This window comes from Myxine glutinosa, chromosome 3 (assembly GCF_964187855.1).
Source record: "Myxine glutinosa chromosome 3, kmMyxGlut1.1, whole genome shotgun sequence".
Classification (NCBI taxonomy): domain Eukaryota; kingdom Metazoa; phylum Chordata; class Myxini; order Myxiniformes; family Myxinidae; genus Myxine; species Myxine glutinosa.
Genome location: NC_136263.1, coordinates 106,496,307 through 106,520,308, shown reverse-complemented (window position 1 = coordinate 106,520,308; position 24,002 = coordinate 106,496,307). Strand labels below are relative to the sequence as shown.

The window sequence follows — 24,002 nt, the reverse complement described above, 5'->3', positions numbered from 1 at the left end:
TTTTAGCCTGATCGCTCCATCATGAAGAATCACTAAAAAATTCACGGATCCGGATCCATATTCAGATCTTCACCAAAACCGAATCGATTCTTGTCATACAATGAATCCGCCCACCAAGCTTCGGCCGAATCCATCCACAACTTTTTGAAATATCGTGCTATATATCGTTTTTGGACCTATCTATCAATGGCGTAAAAGCACTTAAACAAATCAATAATTATTGTATCAGGATTCAGATCTTCACAAACTTCGAATCAATTCGTCCATGTCACACACTCAAACTGCCCACCAGCTTTCATCTAATCTGTCAATAACTTTTTGAGATATCATGCACGCAAACAAACTGGCAGGGGTGAAAACAACCTCTGTCCATCGCAGATGGTGGAGGTAAAAATGGTAGGGGCACAGGGGGCTGGGGAAGAAGGGGGGGGGGGGGCGGGTCACATGTGCCCAGTGAACCCCCCCCCCCCCCCCATGGATCCACCCCTGGGTTGTATACATTTACATTTACACATGGGCGGTATATAGGATGAGTAGCTGGTCCGCACACCTACCAGAAGCAACATTTATTATTACCACAGACAAATCAATTCTGTCAGATGGTAATGGAATAATGATAATGGCATAATAATATTAATTTTGCAGTATTACAAAATAAAAATATTAATAACAATGGTATTAACAATAATAATAGTAATAAAATAATAATAATAAGGATAATAACATGGCCGAGTCAAAAGCATCATAGGCTTAAGTGAGTGTTAAAATGTATAATTAAGGTGAAAAGATCTTTGAATACAAATGTAACTCAAACTATGTAGATATGCACGTACACATGACACCCCTATCCCCTCTCCCCCAATCCTCCGGTCACTTCCGAGTGGGTGTTTCTTGTGTACAAATAAAACTGTGAAAACACACATACCTGTGTCTTTATCATTATGTCAACCCCCCATACTTTTTCCCCCCATTATTGATGCAAAATGGTTTTCCAAAATTCCTAACTAGATTCGAGATACAGCTCGGACGGTCTTTGGCAGAAAAAGTGAGAAAAAACTAAATCGTGGTTTCGTACTCCGAAGGGCATAAGACCTCGACCTTTAACCCAGAGAAACAACTATCAGAGATTCCTCTTCACAGTGGTTGTACCCCCCCCCCCCCACCCCAACGCAAGTCAGGGGCCAAATCTTCCCCATTCTTCCCTGCTGCCCGGATTCGGCAGGGCAGCGCGGTCACTATGAAAGTGTGGATTGGTCCCCATAGACCAGCCCTTTCCCTCATGTCTCTCTGTCTTTCTCTCTCCTCTCTCTCTCTCTCTCTCTCTCTCTCTCTCTCTCTCTCTCTCTCTCTCTCTCACTCTCACTCTCACTCTCACTCTCACTCTCACTCTCACCCTCTCTCTCTAACTCTGTCGTAGCCCTGACTTTGTGAAGGCAGGGATACACTATCCTGGATGTGGGGTGGGGGGGGGGGGGGGGTGGGGGAGGGGGCAGGCTCTACTTTGCTCCTGCAAGATCGATCGGCTGTTTCCGTGCCGTGGGCTTGTTCGAGAGAACTGTCCAGGGCTATACTACTAAAACAACAACAACAGCAACCCAGCGGTGTATGATGTAAATTAAGCTTAAATGTGCCTTGTTCAAAGCTATCTAGAGAGGCCTATTTCGTTCTCATCGAACATACCTTCATTGAATTTTATTGAAAAATATTAAAATGTCTATAATTTGGTCATGACCTTAAAATTAGGTCAAGGTTAAAAACATTATCTTAACCCCGCATACTTTGTATTCCCATTATTGTTGCAAAATTTCATTCCGAAAGTCCTTGTACATTGACAGAAAAAAAGGGAGAAAAACCAAAATGGCGGTCTAACACTCCTAGGGATGTAAGACCTTAACGTTTAACCCAGAGGGGTATGATGAAAATTAAGATTAAAATGTGGCTTTCTCTAGGTTATCTATTGAGGGCGATTTCATTCCAATCGGACAAAATTTAGTCGAGTTATGGTGAAAAATGTTAAAATGTCTAGAATTAGGTCATCACCTTTAAATTGGGTCAGGCCAAAAATGTCAACCCCGCATACTTTCTATTTACATTATTGATGCAAAATTTAATTCCGAAAGTCCCAGCCGGCTCTGAAATACAGCTCGGGAATTGATAGTTTGAAAAAAAGGGGCTGGAAGCCTAAATGGTGATCTTGTACTCTGAATGGTTTAGGTTTAGTAAATGGTGGTTTTAGTCTAAGAAGCTCTGTGATACCATTACAATTGGGGGTTATAATTGTAGAAACAAACCCAACACAGCAAAAAGCCTTGCAACTACAGACCAATCAGCCTTCTCCCAATTATCAGCAAAGTCATGGAATCCATCATTGCTTCAGATATCAAATCTTTCCTCTTCTCAAATGGCTTGATCTCAGATCATCAATTTGGTTTCAGATCAGGTCACTCTACTCTGGACATGCTGCTTCTGCTGTTTCAACAATGGATGGAGGTCCTCAATGCCAAACAGGAAATTAGAGCTGTCTCCCTTGACATATCACTTGCCTTCGATACAGTCTGGCACCCCGCTCTGCTCACCAAACTCTCCTCCTATGGTATCCATGGAAATCTCCATGCATGGCTTGCGGACTTCCTCTCGAGTTGTAGTCAACGTGTGGCCCTGAATGGGTTTCTCTCATCTGCCCTTCCTGTTCAGGCTGGAGTTCCCCAAGGCAGTGTTCTGGGCCCTGTGCTTTTTCTGGTTTTCATCAATGATCTCTCTGACTCTTGAAAATCCTCTCTATCTCTTTGCTGATGGCTCCACTCTCTGCCGCTCCATTCCTCATCCCTCAGATCGGCAGTCTGCAGCCTCCTCACTCTCTGCAGACCTGGACAAAATCACAGACTGGTCAAACAAGTGGAACATGTCTTTGAATCCTGACAAATCTCACACTCTTACCATGTCTCTCCAAAAAGACTGACTGGACAACCCTCCCATTCACTTTCTGGATAATCCTCTCCAAGAAGTTCTGTCACTCAAGCTTTTGGGTCTCACTATCTGCCATGATCTTTCCTGGGAAAACCACATTTCAAATCTGGCCTCCAAAGCCAGTCGCCGACTGGGCATCCTCCGTCGTGCGAAGTCCTTCCTTGGCACACCTGAGCTCCTCACCACATACAAGGCTTTCATCTGCAACTCAATGGAATACTGTTCTCCCCTCTGGGCCGATGCTCCTGCCTCAAACCTAGCTCGGCTTCACACTGTTGAAACCAAAGCTTTCAGAATCATTGGAATCTCCCGCGATGAAGCTAACTCTGAGGGCCTTTCACTTACTCACCGCAGGCAGGTTGGTGGGCTTTCTGTCTTCTACCGATTCCTCTCCGGCCTTGCTCCCCCAGCTCTCTCTGGGCTCTGTCCCCCAAATATTCCTGCAGGTCGCACAAGATCTGCCTGCAACCCTCTTATGTTTAAACTGCCAAAATCAAGACTCTCTGCTCACCTTCACTCATTCATTCCTCTTTTCTCCCGCCTCTGGAATAAACTCCCTCACTCTCTTCAATCCCACTCCTTCCTCCAAGTCTTTAAAGCAGCTGTTCACCACCATCTCTTATCTTCCCCCATCCAAAACCTTGATCTTTTGTACCCCCGCTAATTTCACCCCAGATTCACTTTTTTGAAATACCAACTTCCTTCCTGGAAGTCCTTGCAGTATCCTTGTGTTTTATACTTCTCCCACCCCTCCTCCCCTTCCCATGCCTCCTCCCCCAAAGCTCTCCCACAGATCTCCCGATGTCCTTGCTCTCAAATGTTGTGTTTGTGTGCTTCCCCTTCCCTCCCCATCTTGTCTACCTCTTCCCCTATTATATGTTTTGTGTGTGTTTGATTTTTCTTGTGTGATAAATGTTAGCTCTTTCACGAGCTTCGATCTTGTATACAACAACAAAAAAAAAAAAGAAAAAAAAAGCCTTCCTCTTTGCTATAGGGCAGGGGAGCTTAACTAGATTTTTGTATCTATTGGTAAGAGGAGAAACATCTGTCCGTTTGTGTTCATGTGTGTTATATCCACGGCTTCTGCTCGCTTGTATGAACAGGAAATGATACAAACTGGACAACTCTCATCCACGAATATTTCTCATATTCCTATATTTCCATGAATCCTATTTGCAATTAGGAACAGAACAATTATGGTTAACCATTTTCAAATTTCCACTCTTTTGTCGACACTGGCGTGGCTCAGCTCGCTATGATCTCCTCACCGCACGTCACTACAAAGCTTGTTTTAACTGAGGTTAATGACCTGATCGAACTTGAGTGGCTGCTGTGTTGTCATGATTCACACCAATCATAATACAAACACAAACATTTTTTTTACAGCGTAGCCAGTCGGGCAATGCCGTGTGGAACAGCATTTGTCTGTATGTATGTATGTATGTATGTATGTACGTATGTTCGTATGTATGTCCCTTCCGCCGGCATTTTGCGGGTTTATTCCCTTTAAAATGTGTTTTCTCTGCAACTTGTTGGTCCGATTGACACAGACTTTTCAGCAAAGAATCGTCTCCTCCTGTAGAATATTATAATAATGATTATGACATCATAGGTCACATGGTATGGGTGCCATCTTGGAAAACCTGAAAAACTTTGCACCTCTACATCTCTAAAACCCCTCCATGGAAAAAAAATGAAAGGTAGCTCATTGTAAAGTACTCCCCAATGGGAATAACATATGTTAATGATGATGTCAATATGTGCCTTTATTATGACATCATAAATCGACAAGTAGAATGCTTGATCCGATCAGTATGAAATTTATTGAGTGTGATCTAGGGATAAATTGGTTGAGAAAAAAAAATTGATGACGTCGTCGGTCATGTTGGTCGGCACCCATATTTTTATGGCATAGCCCATAGGGCAATGGGAAAAAGGCCTCATTTAGCATTCATATGTCATTGCAAATGGCCTCATTGCTTTGTGCACAATTCCTCTTTTATTATTCATGTCATTTCGAAAGTCATGTATTACCGAAGCCTCATAACACTGGCCAACAAATCATTTTCATCAGATATAATCATCAGATATAACTCAGCATACAAAAGTTTTCGTTATGAGACTGATAAAATTTGAAAGATTATTGCTTTATAAGGTGATGAGGCGTGCCGAAAGGGTGTATTCAGTTTTCACTCTGTTTGTTTTGTTATTCTACACCACTCATTTCCTATTTCATCTCCAGGTGCTGCAAGCGTCATTGCTGGATAACAAATGGGGCCCGGCGACGCGCGCTGAAAGAGAGAACTCAGTTTTCACTCCGTTTGTTTTTGTTTTCTTGTTTGTCTGGGTGATATCTCAGCCATCCTTTTTAGCTAGGAGTTGAAATTTGGGCACAATAGAGACCAAATACTTTGGCAAAAATGGTATTTTTTTATTTTTTTATTAATCAATTAATTGATTAATTACTTATTATTGATTTATGAAGTACTTATTTATTTTCTTTCTCATCTGGGCAATATCTCAGGCACCTTCATTGGAGCTCGGAAGCTGATATTTGGACATGAACATGACCAAGTGATTTGGCTCAAGGGTACTTTTGAATTATTGATTAAGAAATTCATCGATTAATTATTTAATTGTTCGATGAATCAATTAATTGATTTTCAAAACGTTACAGTTTCGGCTCAAACAGTGGTGGTTTCGGTATGCTTTTAGCCAATTGATTAATAAATTAATTATTCTATGATTATTATTTATTTATTTTAATTAATCAGTTAATCACTCAATTATTGTACACCGCTCCCTCCCAATTCCGTCTCCATGTGCTGCACTGCAGCATCGCCGGGCACCGAAGGTGCCCCAGCAATGTCGTGTGCTGGAGGATATGTTATTTATTTATTTGGAATGGTGCCGGTGTATTTTGAATGTAGCTCTACTTGTTTGTCTCTTTATCTGTCTATGAACAGAATATCTCAAAAATTTATGGAAGGATTTGGGCAAAATTTGGTGGAGAGATTGGGTTTGTGACGAAATGTTTTGTGAAGGACAAAATGATAGGATTTTGGTGAAGATCTGGATCCGGATCTGAATCCGATAATTTTTAAAGCGGTTCTTCATCATTGAGAAGAACCACCTTTAGAGGCCATTTTTCCCCGCAGAGCAGGGGTTGGCCTTTTTTGGGCACCGTGGTCCCCTTTTTGAAGCAATGTTTTATGGCCGGATGCCCTTCCTGCCGCCAACCCTGTTAGTCACCTCTTGCGGCACACAGGGAATTACCAGTGAACTGGTACTCAATTTGCCGACCTCGGAACGATGACAGGCTGAGTCAACCCCCCTGGTGTTAATTCAGCGATCCACCGGGATTCAAATCCAGGATCCTAGGATCCCAAGCCGGCACTCTAACCGCTAAGCCAACACCAGGCTATTCTTCATCATTGAGAGATATGGAAAAAAAACTACATATAGCACGATATCTCAAAATGTTGTGGAAGACTTGTGACAACATTAGTGTGGATGAGTGGTATAAGTGACAAGACCAGAAGATTAGATTTTGGTTCAGGTCCAAATCCAGTTCTGGCCTATCAGTGGGATACAAGACTTAAACTGTTCAGCCTGGTGGAGGTATGCTCTACCGAGTGCCGTTCTAGTTTCACCTATTGTTGTAAGTACTGCAACTTATCATGATGATTAATGATTGTAGGAAATAGCAACTTTTTGTTCATACCTTTTCAAAAGACCCAGCACATGTTTCTGTGCAGGAGCATTTTACCTAATGTCAGTTATGTACGTTATTTTGTTTTTGTACAGTACATCCTGAGAAATGTTCCTCAACAAATACTGCATTAACTGCCTTGGAGTAATGTAACAAACGGTCTTGCACATACTGTAAGCTGGGAGCAATTAATAACACGCATGGCTCACTTTCCACCAAAATGATTATGCATGTTTGGTGATCTTTGCAGGTGAACAAACACAATGCTAAGCTGTGGAACAATGTTGGTCATGCACTAGAAAACCAGAAGGCTTTTGGAGATGCTCTCCGCTACTTTGTGCAAGCGACACGAGTACAACCAGGTATGAAGTCCTCACAGGCCAGGCGCCTTTATGTGCTGACCACTAGTTTTGTGTGATCTGCGAAGAGTGGCTGTTATATATATATATATGTACTGTATATGTATGTACTGTATATGTATATATATGTATATACTGTATATGTATATACTGTATAATGTATATGTATATATATGTACATACATACATATGTATATAATATATATATACAGACTTGGCATTTAATAAGGAATTTTTTTTTTGTGTGGGTGAACTTACTTTTCAAGATGTCTTAGAACCAAAAGTTCATTGGAATTATGTTGAAATTATTCTAGATTTTGTTAATGTGACCTTTAAAAGAAACAAAAACCACATTTGACATTTCGAAACAAATAAATTGATCCTTGAAAGTGATGTAAACTGATATCGAACTCAATTCATGGACAGTAATGTGTTAAACTTCTGTGCGTTTTCCAGAAGTATCTCTTTATTTTGCACATTAGCCAATTTTTTTTTCAACAAAAACAAAAGTTAAATTATGACTGGGATTACAGACAGTAAAATTACAGTTCAGTACTTCGTGTAACCCCCACGAGCATTCAGGAGAGCACGTACACGTCGAGGCATGCTGTTCACGAGATTTGCCAAGGTTTGGACAGGAATCGCTTGCCATGCAGTTGCAATAGCCTTTTTTTTTTTTTTTTTTTGTATACTGAATCGAGGCTCGTGAAAGAGCTAACATTTACTTCACAAACAAATCAACCAGACAAACAAAATATATAAAAAGAGGGAGCGGAAAACAAGATGGGGAGAGAAGGGGAAGCACACAAACACAACATTTGAGAGCAAGGAGATGTGTGGAAGGGAGAGGGCTTGGGGGGAGGAGGCATGGGAAGGGGGGGGGGGGGGGGGTGGGGAGGGAGAAGTATAAAACACAAGGACACCAAGGACTTCCAGGACAGAAGTTGGTATTTCAAAAAAGTGGAATTGGGGTGAAATTAGTGGGGGTAGAAAAGATCAAGGTTTTGGATGGGGGAAGATAAGAGATGGTGGTGAACAGCTGTTTTAAAGACCTGGAGGGAGGAGTGGGATTGAAGGGAGTGTGGGAGTTTGTTCCAGAGGCGGCAGAAAAGAGGAATGAAGGAGTGAAGGTGAGCAGAGAGTGTTGATTTTGGCAGTTTAACCATAAGAGGGTTGCAGGCAGATCTTGTGCGACCTGAAGGAATATTTGCGGGACAGAGCCCAGAGAGAGCTTGGGGGGCAAGGCCAGAGAGGATTCGGTAGAAGACAGAAAGACCACCAACCTGCCTGCGGTGAGTGAGTGAGAGGCCCTTGGAGTTAGCTTCATCGCGGGAGATTCCAATGATTCTGAATGCTTTGGTTTCAACAGCGTGAAGACGAGCTAGGTGTGAGCCTGCTGCAATTCACGCACAGAGGTCGGCTGCTGGTCCAAGTGGTCGATTTGACGCGTTAATTCTGCCCACAAGTTCTCTATCGGATTCATATCCGGGGACATGGCAGGCCACTCCATATGCTCAACACCACGGTCAGCAAGAAAGTGTTGGATCATGCGAGCACGATGAGGCCGTGCATTGTCATCTTGGAAGACAAAGTTTCCTCGAAAGGCTGCACGAGCAAATGGAAGCAATGTTTCTTCCAGAACGGCCCTGTACTTGAACTGGTTCAGGTTTCCATTCAGAACAACCAGGTCAGTTTTTCCTCCTGCATGAAAAGCAGCCCAAACGGTCACCCCACCACCTCCAGCTTGGACTCTTGGCACTATACAATCTTTGTTGTAGGCTTCATGCACTTGTCTGCGCACTCGGACGCGGCCATCTTGACGATAGACCAGAAATCTAGACTCGTCACTGAAGATCACGTGATTCCAGTGTCCTGGCTGCCATTGACGGTGCTCTCTGGCCCACTGCAATCGGCGCTGGCAGTGTTGTCTGGTCAGGCGTGGCTTTCTCAGGGGACGCCTGGCACGATAGCCTGCATTGAACCAGTCGTTGGTTGACTAGCCTTCTGGATACAGGCACATTTGTCAGTTGCTGCCACTCAGCCCTAAGCCGATTAGCTGACTTGGTACGGCCATTGCGGACTAACCGGTGCAGCTGGCGATCATCCCTCCTTGTGGTTCTGCGGGGACGTCCTGGCCTCGGTATTGGAGTAGGGACACCCCTCTGAGCATTTCGTTTCAGGGTCTTTGACACCTGACCTTGAGTGATGCTATACTGCCGAGCAATAGCACGCTGTTTCATGCCGTAATTTCGTAAAGCCACCACTCCATGACAAACAGCTATGTCGAGTTGACGGACCATCTCCAGAGAAGCGGCAATAACTTTTAGAGACGTGCAGCAGTTGTTTTCCACTAATACAGAACGCAACAACCCTTGTATACCTGACTGTGAAGCCAATCATCAAATGCACCTGTCCGTACATTTTGTCACGCCACCTGTGATATAATCCTGTTGTTGACTTCTTGCTGCGACAGACAATCAGTGACATGGTTCTTTAACAAATAAATCACCAAAGTGTAAAAGAAACTCACCAGATTGATATACTGAGTTAAGAAAGTAAACCCAAGTCAAGAAAAAAAAAAATTCCATATTAAATGCCAAAGTCTGTATATAATATATATATATAATATATATATATATATATATATATATATATATATATATATATAATATATATATATATATATATATATATATATATATATAATATATAATATTATATATATATATATATATATATATATATATATATTATATATATATATTATATATATATATATATAATATATATATAATTATATTAATATATATATATATATATATATATATATATATAATTAATATATATAATATATATATATAATTATATATATATATATATATATATATATATATATATATAAATATTGTTACGGCCCCGTGTTTCGGGTCTACTATGACAGGGTTAGCCTCAGTTCCCTCCCGAGCTTAACAGGCCTGAGGCTACCATGCACGAAGTTGTTAATCAACCAACCACATACGCCAACCCATTAGTAGCGTGCTTCAGTGTCCTCCATCTGATACCGTTTAACTGTCCTCTATGACCTCCTGGCCAGGATATGCACCCTCGGCTGTTCACCATCCTTATCTTAATCCGATCTTCTAATGAGGGTGGCCCGAGCTTACCACCTGGTGAACAGCCAGTCTGTTTAATGAGCCAATTATGCGGGGACTGATAACCTCCAGATCTACTCTAAGTGTGAACAGTGCTGGATCAACAAGCATTGTGAGTATTGCGCTGCAATATATGTCCCCTACCGGCAGTCTGTCATCCGGAAAACTGTTGGGGAAATTAAAAAGGGTTATTCACTCACAGGTTCTGAATCGTTCCCAATCGCTAATTACCTTAGGACGGGCTCACCTGTGATTCGCACTCGGGACTTCGATTTATACACCTTGCAGCCAGGTCAGCAGAAGCACGAGAAAATAAGTTTTTTTTTTTTTTTTGTATACTGAATCGAGGTTCGTGAAAGAGCTAACATTTATTTCACAAACAAATCAACCAGACAAACAAAATATACAAAAAGAGGGAGCGGAAGACAAGATGGGGAGAGAAGGGGAAGCACACAACCACAACATTTGAGAGCAGGGAGAAGTGTGGGAGGGTGAGGGCTTGGGGGCAGGAGGCGTGGGAGGGGGAGGGGTAGGGGGGGAGAGGTATAAAACACAAGGGGACCGAAATTAGCGGGGGTAGAAAAGATCAAGGTTTTGGATGGGGGAGGATAAGAGATGGTGGTGAACAGCTGTTTTAAAGACCTGGAGGGTGGAGTGGGATTGAAGAGAGTGAGGGAGTTTGTTCCAGAGGCGGGAGAAAAGAGGAATGAAGGAGTGAAGGTGAGCAGAAAGTCTTGATTTTGGCAGTTTAACCATAAGAGGGTTGCAGGCAGATCTTGTGCGACCTGTAGGAATATTTGGGGGACAGAGCCCAGAGAGGGCTGGGGGGGCAAGGCCAGAGAGGAGTCGGTAGAAGACGGAAAGACCACCAACCTGCCTGCGGTGAGTGAGTGAAAGGCCCTTGGAGTTAGCTTCATCGCGGGAGATTCCAATGATTCTGAACGCTTTGGTTTCAACAGCGTGAAGACGGGCTTGGTGTGAGGCAGGAGCACCAGACCAGAGGGGAGAGCAGTATTCCATAGAGCTGCGGATGAAAGCCTTGTATGTGGTGAGGAGCTCAGGTGTGCCAAGGAAGGACTTCGCACGACGGAGGATGCCCAGTCGGCGACTGGCTTTGGAGGCCAGATTTGAAATGTGGTTTTCCCAGGAAAGATCATGGCAAATAGTGAGACCCAAAAGCTTGAGTGACAGAACTTCTTGGAGAGGATTATTCAGAAAGTGGATGGGAGGGTTTTCCAGTCGGACTTTTCGGAGAGACATCGTAAGAGTGTGAGATTTATCAGGATTGAAAGACATGTTCCATTTGTTTGCCCAGTCTGTGATTTTGTCCAGGTCAGCAGAGAGTGAGGAGGCTGCAGACTGCCGATCTGAGGGATGAGGAATGGAGCGACAGAGAGTAGATTCGTCAGAAAAGAGATAGAGAGGATTTTCAAGAGTCAGAGAGATCATTGATGAAGACCAGAAAAAGCACGGGGACCAGAACACTACCTTGGGGAACTCCAGCCTGAACAGGAAGAGGAGATGAGAGAAACCCATTCAGGGCCACATGTTGACTACGACCAGAGAGGAAGTCCGCCAGCCATGCGTGGAGATTTCCATGGATACTGTCATGGAAGTGTAGTGAGACTCAAGACTCCAATGATGTCACAGGTTTACAAAAGATCACAACTTTATTAACTGGTTGTTCACTTCATTCCAATACCAAATAACTACCGTTTAACTCAATGGACCAGGTAACTCTATCCGCATAGTCCCTCTTTCGTGGCTGCAGCGCCGTACTCGTGGTACGCGTTCATTCCGTCGGGCAGGGCTTCTGAGGATGAGTGCTCCTTGACTCAAAGTCTCTTCTGTTTATATGGGCAAACTTCAGTTAATCCTCTGTGCGCTGAAATCGTAATCCCTTCTCCGCAGCAATGTTACTCATTCATCCTGCTCGCCTTCCTGGCACCAACTCGCTCCTCCCTGCTGGGAATTTGCTTCATCCTCTTTGCATCCCGATGAAAGACAATAGTACGGGCTTGGGAATGTGTGTTAGCCCGGGGTCGTGCTAAAGCTACACAACAGGACTCTCAGCTTCGACAGGGCGAGATGCATTCCTGACATTCTTACGACCACCTGCTCGTACCTTGGTTCGTTACCAGTTCCAACCAATGAGTTACACTGAGTTACACTTCCACAATTCCCTCATCTTTTTGTTTTTGTTTATATTAACCATTAATCTAAACATCAATATAAGTAAACAATCAATCACTACAAGTAAACATCAATACAATTTCCTTAGGCATACACCGTCATCCTGCAAGAATCTGATCACAAAACATTTCGTTGGTCATTGACTCCTTCCATATTGTTAATTCAATCTATTTCATTTGCATCACAAATATCTTTGTAAAACAACACTTCACCATCACCAAGATACAACAATTTTGCTTCACCATTTTCAAGTTTTTAAAGCATCTGCAACATCTGGCAAAAACGTTTCCCTCCAAACAAATGTTGATTCTTTGTTTGAAAGGAAGGGCTGATCACTTGTGTTTGAATTCGGGTATGAAACATTTTCTTCTGTCTTTATAAACACCTGCACTACTTCGTGTAGGATTTCGCTGTTGTGGTAACGGTGCGGAGTCATAGACTGACCCTGCTCTCCATGTAGCATTCTTGCCACTCTTGCTGTGAACCATAATGATTCCTTGAACAAGGCCTTCGCCCAGTTGTAGTCGACTTGCCTCCTCCCTCATTATGAGTGGGCAGCAAGTGTTGGTGTAATGTTGATTGGCCAGCAAGATGTGGAACCGGGATGCCGGATGCATCCACAATGATGTTGGGACCATGGTGTTCAGGTCATTCATGGTCCATACCAGGAGCAACCAGCAGAATCGTGCACAGCTGTTGTGACAAGGGCACAGCCATTGGTTTGCAGCTCCATGCTGGCTCCCCGGAAGTTGGTGAAGTAATAACATATGTCCCCGCATTTCACAGAGGTTGCAGGTAAAATGTCGTTGTCCTGCAACTTCTGATGTGGTGAATGTTCGAAGCCTTCGAACAAGAGTAAGTGATCGCCTTTCTTTCATATGTTGCAGTGTGATCCACGCAAATGGTCACATAAATTTCCTTGGTGAAGGTAAGCATCCATCTCCAAGTTACACGGGAGAATGTCTTCATCATTCTTTGAGAAAGAGGGTGTATGCCACGATTAACTTCATTTTTTAGCCACAAATTTTCTTTCTCAAACTTCTTCCCAATTCCGTTAGCACTCCCTTCAAAATGTGATCTCGTCTTATCCTTATGCTCAGTCATATCTGAATCTGCTTTCCACACACACTGAATCAGATAGGGTACATCTTACCATGAAATCAGCATAATCATGTATATCTTCCGACAGTTTCACATTCAACAATTTGTTGTTTTCCCTTACAACATTCAAAAAGTTATATTCATTTATATGCGTCACACAAATAATATTCAATCCGGTATGTATTTTCACTACTAAACTAAGAATAGCATCCACAATTGCTTTCAGGTTAATATAGTTCAAAAATTAACTCGTGCAGGTATTTTAGCACTACTCTAAGAAAATAAATTGTATATGATTACAATCACAAACAGGAATATCTAATTCCCAACAAAAATTTTCCCAAACCAACAAATTAAGCATAATGTATTATTACCATAATTCCTCCCCACTTTTCCTTTTTCTTCTTTTTTTTTTTTTTTTTGCTAACAGTGTGTCACTCGTGGTGATATGAGTTCACTGATCTTGTAATTGACACAACTCATAACATTGTCGTTATGTCATTATCTTAATTCTACTGTATTCATTTGCAACATCACTTGATTTAATCTTTTAATCTCAGTATTTATGTCGCCATAAAAGTCTTCCTCTTGTGGTTCCACATTTCTTTCCTCATTTGTCACTTCATGCGTTATCATCGTGTTGTTGGTTACCTTATTCAAACACACCGTCACTAAGGCTTTCAAGCAAGCCACCACTAAAACAATTGCCAATATAACTATTAAACCAACAAACAAGTCTGCTACTCCTTGTATATATTCATACCTATGACATAATTATATGTCGATGACATTCAACATTATATACCAAACTAACAAGCTTCCTAAAAGGTAAATAAAGAAAATCCCTTAATATGTAACATAAATCAGATTATTTGTCTTACCCTGATCCCCCTATCTCCCGGGGTTGAACTCAATCCCCTGATCATGAGTGTAGTTGTGATACATTTTTCACTCATGTTGTATTAATATCAGCAGGTAATTGTATGTCATGTAGGCAAATAAATGTCACTATCCCAAGTAGGAATATCACATGTTGAAAATGTAATGTTTATCAATGCAAGGGGTGTTAAAATGTAATTCAAATGACTGTAAATCACGACTATCATTTATCTGCCACTGAATGTTCTGCTGGGCTGCTAGGTGCAGCCTCATTTTCTATGGGATCGTCCACCTTAGCCCCATGTGCTTGTTTGCAATGAGGGGCATGAATCCAACTTTCTATTTTGGGTCCATATTTTTTCCCTATTCTTATCAATCTCCTATGGTTTATCATTTCGTTCCAAGATACCGCAACCAAAGGTTTTAACCAAAGCTCTACCAAACTATTTCCAATTTGAACAAAAAATGCCAGTGAAACAATGATTCGAAGAATTAACTTCAAGGGGTCAATAAATTTATTCTATAGCCAGATCTAATTTTCCCATCCAATAGTTTGCCTTGCCACATGTCATATTATAACACTTTAATAAACCTTCGAAAAATGTTTCCCATCTCAACAAATTTCCTTTTTACAAATAGCCATGTGTAACTTACGTATTTAACTACAATTTCCTCTCAATTTGTTTGGCCTAACTGGCCGCAAAAGTGGCTGCCAGCATGCAGTACCGTTTTTTATCTACCAAGGAAGTGCTCGTCCACACAAGACCTCTACCAAAATGTTGTTTGTAAAAACAAATCTGGGATTTCCGATTACATTTCCGATTACAATTCGATGCACTCTCAGGACATTTTCAGGCTGCTGTTAACAATCCACTATGATAAATTAATTCCTTTACCCACAATCAAATAATTAGTACAAATTGAGGATATTATCCATCTGACATTCATTTATAGATTCATTATGTTGGATCTAATATATATATATATATTTTTTCCCATAATTTCGCACTGGTGTAAGGAAGAACAATAGCTCTCATAAGTCTTAGTAATATCGTAGTTAATTTACCCAGCATCGAAGAATTTATTTACTATCCATTCTCATCTGTTAACCAATGACTTTGTTTGAACTCCAGAACTCAAAACTCACAATAGTTCAAACCAGCAAAATTTCCTTTACTATTTTCCCATATCATCTATGCCTTATACACATCCATACATACAGCCCAATTTATATTCTGATAAAATTCAAGTTTATATATATATAAAATCCGTGAGCAGAGTACTCTGGGAAGTCAGTGTAAGACCTCTCCAAAATTTGGCTAATTTTGTACTCCCACATTTTTTATGAAGCTCATATCCATAAATAGCTTTGATTCTCATATAAATTCTATCACAATGGAATCCCAAGATTACTTCCAATTTTTTTACTATTAATGAATAGCTGCTCATAACTCAGCAAATCAAATCTTTATTCTCCATCTCCCTTGACAAAAGTGATAATTTTCATAATCAAATTATATTTCTATTTTTTATTTTACGAATTCTCTCGATATGCGATCCCATCCCCATGGAACTATCTATTTTTCAGACAAGGCACACTGTCGGTGTCAACAATCTTGTAAGATTGATACACAAAAACAAAACCACTGACACACAAAATACCCACACACACATGCATTATGCGTATTTGTTTGCGTTGGAACCCTTATTTACAGATCCGGATGGGTGTCAACTTTATTTCAATTTCTCAAAATTTGTCCTTCAATTTTATAAGCGCTAATACACAAATGGACCAAAAAGTTTATTCTTAGAAAACCCCTATGACGTCACATTGACATTACCCTTTCAGTTCCCACAATAATTTATCCAAATTTGACTACCCACCCATTTGTATGTCAGTCGACCACTGACCTATCAATCGTGTGGAACAATAGTCCGAAATTCCCACCTGATCATGATGTGACTCTTGTCACTTGGTTTGCCAAAAAAATTGCAAAGCAATTGTTCCAAACTTTGTAAATTTAAAATTTTGTGCCCAACATAAAAGATCCAATTTCGGCATTTGATCAATTAATTATCAATTTGCTTACAAGCAAAAGAAAAATGAATAATTCTGCTCCGAAAACTTTTCAGACCCAAGAATCATCGACAGTTATTCATGTTTGTCCAGTAATCTAATTTGTTGAGGCCAATCGTCATTTGGGATTTGTCGCAATGAAGGCCTAATCATTGTCTGAGGTATCGGTCAGCACTGGTACCCTTGATCTTGGTTTACCCTATGAACTTGTCTTCCTTTTGGTATACGGACATCCTCTTTTCCAATGTCCCATCCGTCCACACTTGAAACACCGGTTTCTGTCGTTGCCTGGTCTGTGCACCTGTGCACTTGTATTGCTGGGCTGCATCTCTACATCCCTGAGTTGCCACTGCAATCTCTCGTTATCTCCTGAAACACGAAAAAATTCTCTGTACCGTCCTTTTTGGGGAGACAACTGGAAATCAGATGGGACAACTGTCACTTTCATTCCTAATTTCGAGGGCAGTTGTGCATTTGTCTCCTCCACTGTATCCTGTATCCTTTTTATTTTAAGTTCTAGATCCATTATCCGTTCTTGCTGTTCCCGTTGTCTGGATTCACCATCCCAAAGATGGAATGCAAGCCAGTCTACCGTTAGATTCTGTCTCTTCCTGGCTTTCAATCTTTGTTCCAATCTTTCCAATCGACTTCGCTCAAATGTACCATCTCTTGGAAACTCCTCATCATGTCCCTTTGTCCACAAATACCAATTCTCGACCTGCCTTATAGCTTCGGCACCATAACGGTCGTACATATGATGTGTACAAGTACCTTTTTGTGGAATCTCTGGTTGTCCTTGTGTATTCTTGCAGGCTCCATTTCCCATTTTGCCTTTTATCAAAGTAGCGTTGGATGTGTTGTAGTTTGTTCCTCTAAAGCTTCACTCGTACCTCCAGGAAGGATCTCTCCACCTGTTCAAACGGTGATTTCCAGAGAATCTCTCTCACCTGTGGCTTTTGCACAATCCAATCTCACAGATCAGTATTTGCAGATGAGCCAGAGGGTCAGTATGAAATGGGTGAATCCTCAGGTGTCCGCTCTGTTGAAGGGGAAATCACACAATGGTAACCGCACATATATATCTATATATAACTCACCACCTTGCTCAATTTTCCAAGGTTGTCTTCACATTAATAATATCTCACAAAGATATCAAAGCTTCTTTCTTGAGACCGCATTTTCATCAATCAAACAATCAATATATTCAATTCAATTTATTCAGTTCAATTTATTCAGTTAAATTTATTCAATTAAATTTATTCAGTTCAATTCAATTATTCAATTTCAATTAATTTATCAATATTCATCAATAAATCAAATTAATCATTTTGGATGACTCCTTGCATAAGCCCTTTCCCCAATGATGTCAGGACAGGTCCATCTATTGACTGAGATCGAAGCTCATCGGTCATCACCTCTGGTTCATACCTCATGTCAATTGACGAATCACTGTTCTGTCCTAGGGTCATATCTGACCTATTTTTCCATTTTGCCTGGTCTTCACAAATTTTCTTTGCAACCACTAAAGGCAACTCATCCTTCATTCGTGAGACCGCCAAAATGGATGGCAGATATTAAAGTTCTTTGGGAAAAATATCTCATCATTTTTCTTTTAATAGTACCCAAATCTCTTGGCAATATAAATTTCGTAAAACTCCTGAAATAAGACTGTAAAATTCCTTCAATCATGCTAAATTTTGAAACTCCATCGCTTGTAACACCCAATTTATCCCATAGGGCTTGAAAGTTCTTTCCCAAGTTCATGCAATCATTCTGCATTTGAACCCTATGATATCATTCATAATAATCATCATGATTTTATAGTCATGGTCCTATCATAATCATCTATTTAAAACGAACATTTCCTTTATCACCACAGCTATGTGGTATAATCAACAATAGAATAAAACTGTACATAGCAACAGGCTACCTCATGGCCACTTAGTATACCTATTGACAATAAGTCATAACAATATCGAATAATCATTGAACAATTAAAATCGCTTCCACTGCTCCAGCCGCAGCATTCGTCATTTTGTCTGCTCATCCGCGTGACCAAAACGAAATAAAGGGAGCTCAACCATTACACAGCGCTTTTAATGGCGCATGCCATAGGAACTCAACGCAATTTCGACTCGGCCAGAAAAATGAGCAAATTTTGCAGGATGTTAACTGGAATTAGCCGTGAAAATATATACAAAATACACAAAAATACACACCCACAAAAATAAACAACAAAACCCAAACAAACCCAAGGTCGACCATCTTACACAGTAAATTACATCATTTCAGCATCGTATTGATTGCTGAAATATTCCAGGGTTTATACACACCTTAAAAGAGGTATGCTTTGTGGTGTTGCCCCCTCCCACGTTTATTCCAGGGTTTATACACACCTTAAAAGAGGTATGCGTGGTGCTGCCCCCTCCCACTTTTAATTACTCATTAAATTACTCATTAAATTACTCATTAAATTACTCATTAAATTACTCATTAAATTACTCATTAAATTACTCATTAAATTACTCATTAAATTAACTTACATAGTTTCAGCATTGTATTGATTGCTGAAATATTCCAGGGTTTATACACACCTTAAAAGAGGTATGCGTGGTGTTGCCCCCTCCCACTTTTAATTACTCATTAAATTACTCATTAAATGTCGTGGAAGTGTAGTGAGACTCAAGACTCCAATGATGTCACAGGTTTACAAAAGATCACAACTTTATTAACTGGTTGTTCACTTCATTCCAATACCAAATAACTACCGTTTAACTCAATGGACCAGGTAACTCTATCCGCATAGTCCCTCTTTCGTGGCTGCAGCGCCGTACTCGTGGTACGCGTTCATTCCGTCGGGCAGGGCTTCTGAGGATGAGTGCTCCTTGACTCAAAGTCTCTTCTGTTTATATGGGCAAACTTCAGTTAATCCTCTGTGCGCTGAAATCGTAATCCCTTCTCCGCAGCAATGTTACTCAGTCATCCTGCTCGCCTTCCTGGCACCAACTCGCTCCTCCCTGCTGGGAATTGGCTTCATCCTCTTTGCATCCCGATGAAAGACAATAGTACGGGCTTGGGAATGTGTGTTAGCCCGGGGTCGTGCTAAAGCTACACAACAGGACTCCCAGCTTCGACAGGGCGAGATGCATTCCTGACATTCTTACGACCACCTGCTCGTACCTTGGTTCGTTACCAGTTCCAACCAATGAGTTACACTGAGTTACACTTCCACAATACCAAAGGAGGAGAGTTTGGTGAGCAGAGCAGGGTGCCAGACCGTATCGAAGGCACGTGAAATGTCAAGGGAGACAGCTCTAATTTCCTGTTTGGCGTTGAGGACCTCCATCCATTGTTGAGAAAGCAGAAGCAGCATGTCCAGAGTAGAGTGACCAGGTCTGAAACCAAATTGATGATCAGAGATCAAGCCATTGGAGAAGAGGAAAGATTTCATATCTGAAGCAATGATGGATTCCATGACTTTGCTGATAATTGGGAGAAGGCTGATTGGTCTGTAGTTGCTGGGATCTGTTTTTGCACCTTTTTTGTGCAAAGCGGTGATGTTGGCTGATTTCCAAGCAGATGGCAGATGACCTTGAGCAAAAGAGAGGGTGAGGAGAACAGAAAGAGGGAGTGAAAGAGCGGAAGAACATGATTTTAGGACCCGTGGGCTGATGCCGTCAGGACCAGTTGCAGAATCAGAGTCGAGGGTTGACAGAAACTTTTCCACCTTGTCAGGAGGAAAGGACACAGAGTCCAGGAGCAGCTGGGTACGACTGGGTACGGTGGGTACAGAGAGGGATGGGTTTGGGACACAAGATTTAGAGGCAAACACAGAGTTGAGGCATTCGGCTTTTTCACGTGCGGAGTCAGCCGTTAAGCCGTTTGAGGTGAGGGAGGGGATGGAGGGGGAACAAACACCAGAAACAGATTTGACCAGACGCCACCAGGATTTGGAAGAGGGAGACAGATAAGAGAGTTCGGTCTTGAGAACGGTGAGATATTGTTTCCTGGCTCTCCTGAGGGTGGACACACACTTGTTTCGGGCTTTGTGAAAGGAAATGAGATTTCCTTCCGTTGGATTTGCTTTCCAGGAGACGAAAGCAAGTTGTTTCAGGGCAACAGCCTCACCACAAGATTCCGTGTACCATGGACGGGAGGAAGGGTATGACAACTGAAGACGAGATGGGATAAATCTGTGCATGAGAGAGAGCAATTTACTTTGAAAGAATTCCCAGGATGAGTTGATGTCAGAGGCGGTAGAGATGGGAGACCCGTCCAGATGATTGATGGCTGCTTGAAGACCGTGCCAGTTGGCCTGAGTGAAATGCCAGACTCATCGACGCTGAGGAGGCTCTCTGAGAATGGTCAGAGAGATGTCCACTTTGACAAGCACATGATCAGATGAGCCGATTGGAGCAGAAGAAGAGCAGCAGACATTTTCAGGGAAGTTTGTCATAACCAAATCCAGAAGAGAAGATGCTCCGTTGACTGAGATCCGGGTCGGGAAATTGACAGATTGTGTCAGTCCCAGTGAGTCGCAGAAGTCCTTTGCTGAAGAGCCATGGCTGGTGAGAGAGGTACCCACACCCAGCCAACTGGCATGGTGACAATTGAAATCACCACATATGAGGAAGAGAGAGTTGGGATGGGTAGATAGAAGTTGGTCCATATTATCAGACAGCGAGATGTAGATGGAGTCATCGCTGGTTGGTGGACTGTACAACACACATATGAGCAAAAGGTGGGAGCGAAGGGGAAGCCGTAGCCAAAGGTATTCCTGGGGGTGAGGTGGAGAGAGGGCAGTGGAGGGCGAGTGAGGAAAAGAGTTTTTTATAAAGATAGCAACCCCACCTCCAGGACGAGGCTCAGGTCTATCAAACCGGAGGAGGGAGTAACCTGGGAGAGATACCAAGGCATCAGAGACATCATGAAGGAGGAAAGTTTCTGTTAAGCAGCTCACATCTGGTTTGTCAGAAGCAACCTGTATGGAGAGGTCAGTCAAGTTTGAGCGAAGGCCCCGGATGTTTGAGGTCCATACCGTTAATGAAGAGGAAGGGGGAGCATCGGGTCCAGAACAGGGGGGGGAGGGGTAGGGTAAGATGTGGAAGAGGAGGAAGAGGTAGGGAGAGCTGTTGAAGGTGTGTCAGAGATTTCAGAGATTTCAGAATAGCTTGGAGAAAGGGAAGAATGGGGCGGACAAAAGGTTTGATGGAGATTGGGTGAGGCACAGTGAGGTGTTATTTGAGGTGGGGGAAGAGCGAGGCAGAAGGTTGGGGGAGATGAAGGTGAAAGTTGGAAGGGGGAAGAAGCAGGGAGGATGCTTTGAGGAGGAGTGGTGAGAGGGGAGTCTAGGAGGGGAGGAGCGAGGGAGAGTCTCGGAGGGGAGGGGTGTGGGGGGAGTTTAGGAGGGAGGGGAGGGAAGGGGCAAGGGGGGAGATTTGAAAGGGATGGGTGATGGGGAGGATTTGGAGGGGAGGGGTGAGATTGGATTTTGAAAAGTGTACGATTCATGGGAAACGAACATTTTTTGCAAAATGAGTTTGAGACCTTCGAGTCAAAAATACGTTTGAGGACACTGGAGGAGGGTTGGAGTTCTGGATAGTTTAGGGAATGTAGAAAGGAGGAACTGTAAGAGATGGTATTATATATATATTTTTTGGAATGAATAGATTTGGTGAGCAAGACGAAAGCATCCTTTTGTCGGAAAAGAAGAAAAGGGTGTTATAATATATGAGAGAAAATAGTTGTTCAGGGGAGAGATTATACATTTCTAACCACATGATCGCGTGATCGCGAACGAAGAACGAACGAACAATTAAGAACAACAAATAAACGAATAAGACCTGGGAAGGAAATTTTGATACCTGGGAAGTTGTTGATAAAGAACCTTTCGAGTCGCTAAATATCAGTAATTTATTATATTTTCCGGTTCACGATCAACGATCGATGTGTATATATATATATGTTGCTCGGCTTGGCTCCGCCCCTCCAGAAAGCGCGCGCTGTGTCGCGCTTTTGACGTTTGCGAGACGAGGCTGAGGGTGCGCGGTGCGGCTTGGGGAGATCTCTAGAATAAACAAGAGATATCCATTATTTTAAATATTTGCGTTTAATTAATGATATCTGCCAAACCACGTGCCCTATCGCAAATTCCAAAACGACATTTTAGTAGACTGACATGCTGAACAGATCTGTGAAGTTTCCCCTCGATTGGATCAACAATGACGGAGGAGCTCGGTTTTAAAGGTTGATGCTTTAAAACGTCATAAGTCTGAAACCATGTGACGCATGACGTCATGCTCGCTGACTATTTTGTTCGTCATGAGTATGCGACTCTGCCTGCAAAGTTTGGCCTCGATCTGTTCAGCCGTTGCAGAGAAAAAGGGGTTTTCGTGTTTTCACGAAAAACAATATGGCGGCCGTACCCACGTGACCTGTGACGTCATAATTACCATTAAAATATTCTACAGACCGAGTCCCCCCTACCGTGAAAATTTGATCTCAATCGGTCCTATTATTGCAGAGAGATTGGTTTTTAAAGGAAATTAAAACTTAAAATGGCACTGAGTTAAGGAGCGTCAGAATTATCAGAATTCCCAAAGTTCAAAGTGCCATAACTTTGTCAAAAATGATCGAAACGTCGTGAAGTTCGAACTCGATCTGTAACTTATCATGAGGAAACCATGTGCCAAGTTTGAAATCATTAGCTTTAAGCGTTTAGAAAAAAAGTCCGGAAAACTGTTCTTTGCGTGACGTACTGACTGACTGACTGACGGACTGACGGACTGATAGACTGACAGACAGACTGACGGACTGACGGACTGACGGACTGACGGACTGACGGACGGACTGACGGACTGACAGACGGAGGGAAGGCGTGCCTATAGGGAAGACCTATAGTCCCCTCCGGTGTACACCGGTAGGGGACTAATAAGAGAAAAGACATACACTAACAGATTGAAAGGAAAATGTCAACAAAGGATTTATTTATAGGCTATTTTACAAGGCATAGGTGGGACCATGATAAATGGGGGGAGGGGCTCCAAGGGCTCCAATGGTTGGGGGAAGGGAGGGTGAACGCAAGGGGAACAATGGGGGAAGGTGAATCAAAATGTGCAAACGGTCAAAATGTACAAGTTTTGATGAAATGCAACAGAAGGGAAAAATCACAGGGGCAATTACACACTGTGGATTATCCTTAAGCCCTACCTAATTAGCATAGCTCCCCCCCTCGTATGGAGACACATATACGATCTTATTCTATGCAGATTCACTACTTGGTTACATCGAGGTGGGCTTCTTCTTCGCGTCACACGGTCCATGCTAATTTACACAATCCTGACTTCACTAAGGTATGTCATTACCTACCCCCACAAACGTAACAATATAAAACAGGATTTATTAATCCATTTAAATAATCCCCATTTCTGCAGTTTTTTTGCCACTGATTTACTCCAGTTTAATATGAATGCGGCCTATTGGGGTTCCATCAAATATTTACTTTTTCTAAAGCAAATGGCAAGGAGACAGCAGGGATCTCTCCCTGATGGTTAAAAAAAAAA

At 42.1% G+C, this 24,002-nt stretch overlaps 1 protein-coding gene across 4 annotated transcripts in view; it reads left to right on the top strand.

The window, feature by feature from the left end:
- TMTC3 (transmembrane O-mannosyltransferase targeting cadherins 3) overlaps positions 1–24,002 on the top strand; it is a 254,285-nt gene that overhangs the window by 155,021 nt on the left and 75,262 nt on the right. For all 4 annotated transcript variants that reach the window (XM_078774384.1, XM_078774385.1, XM_078774386.1 and 1 more), the window contains one exon: positions 6,930–7,041. In XM_078774384.1, coding sequence (XP_078630510.1) covers positions 6,930–7,041 — 112 coding nt within the window. The remainder of the gene's footprint in view (positions 1–6,929; positions 7,042–24,002) is intronic.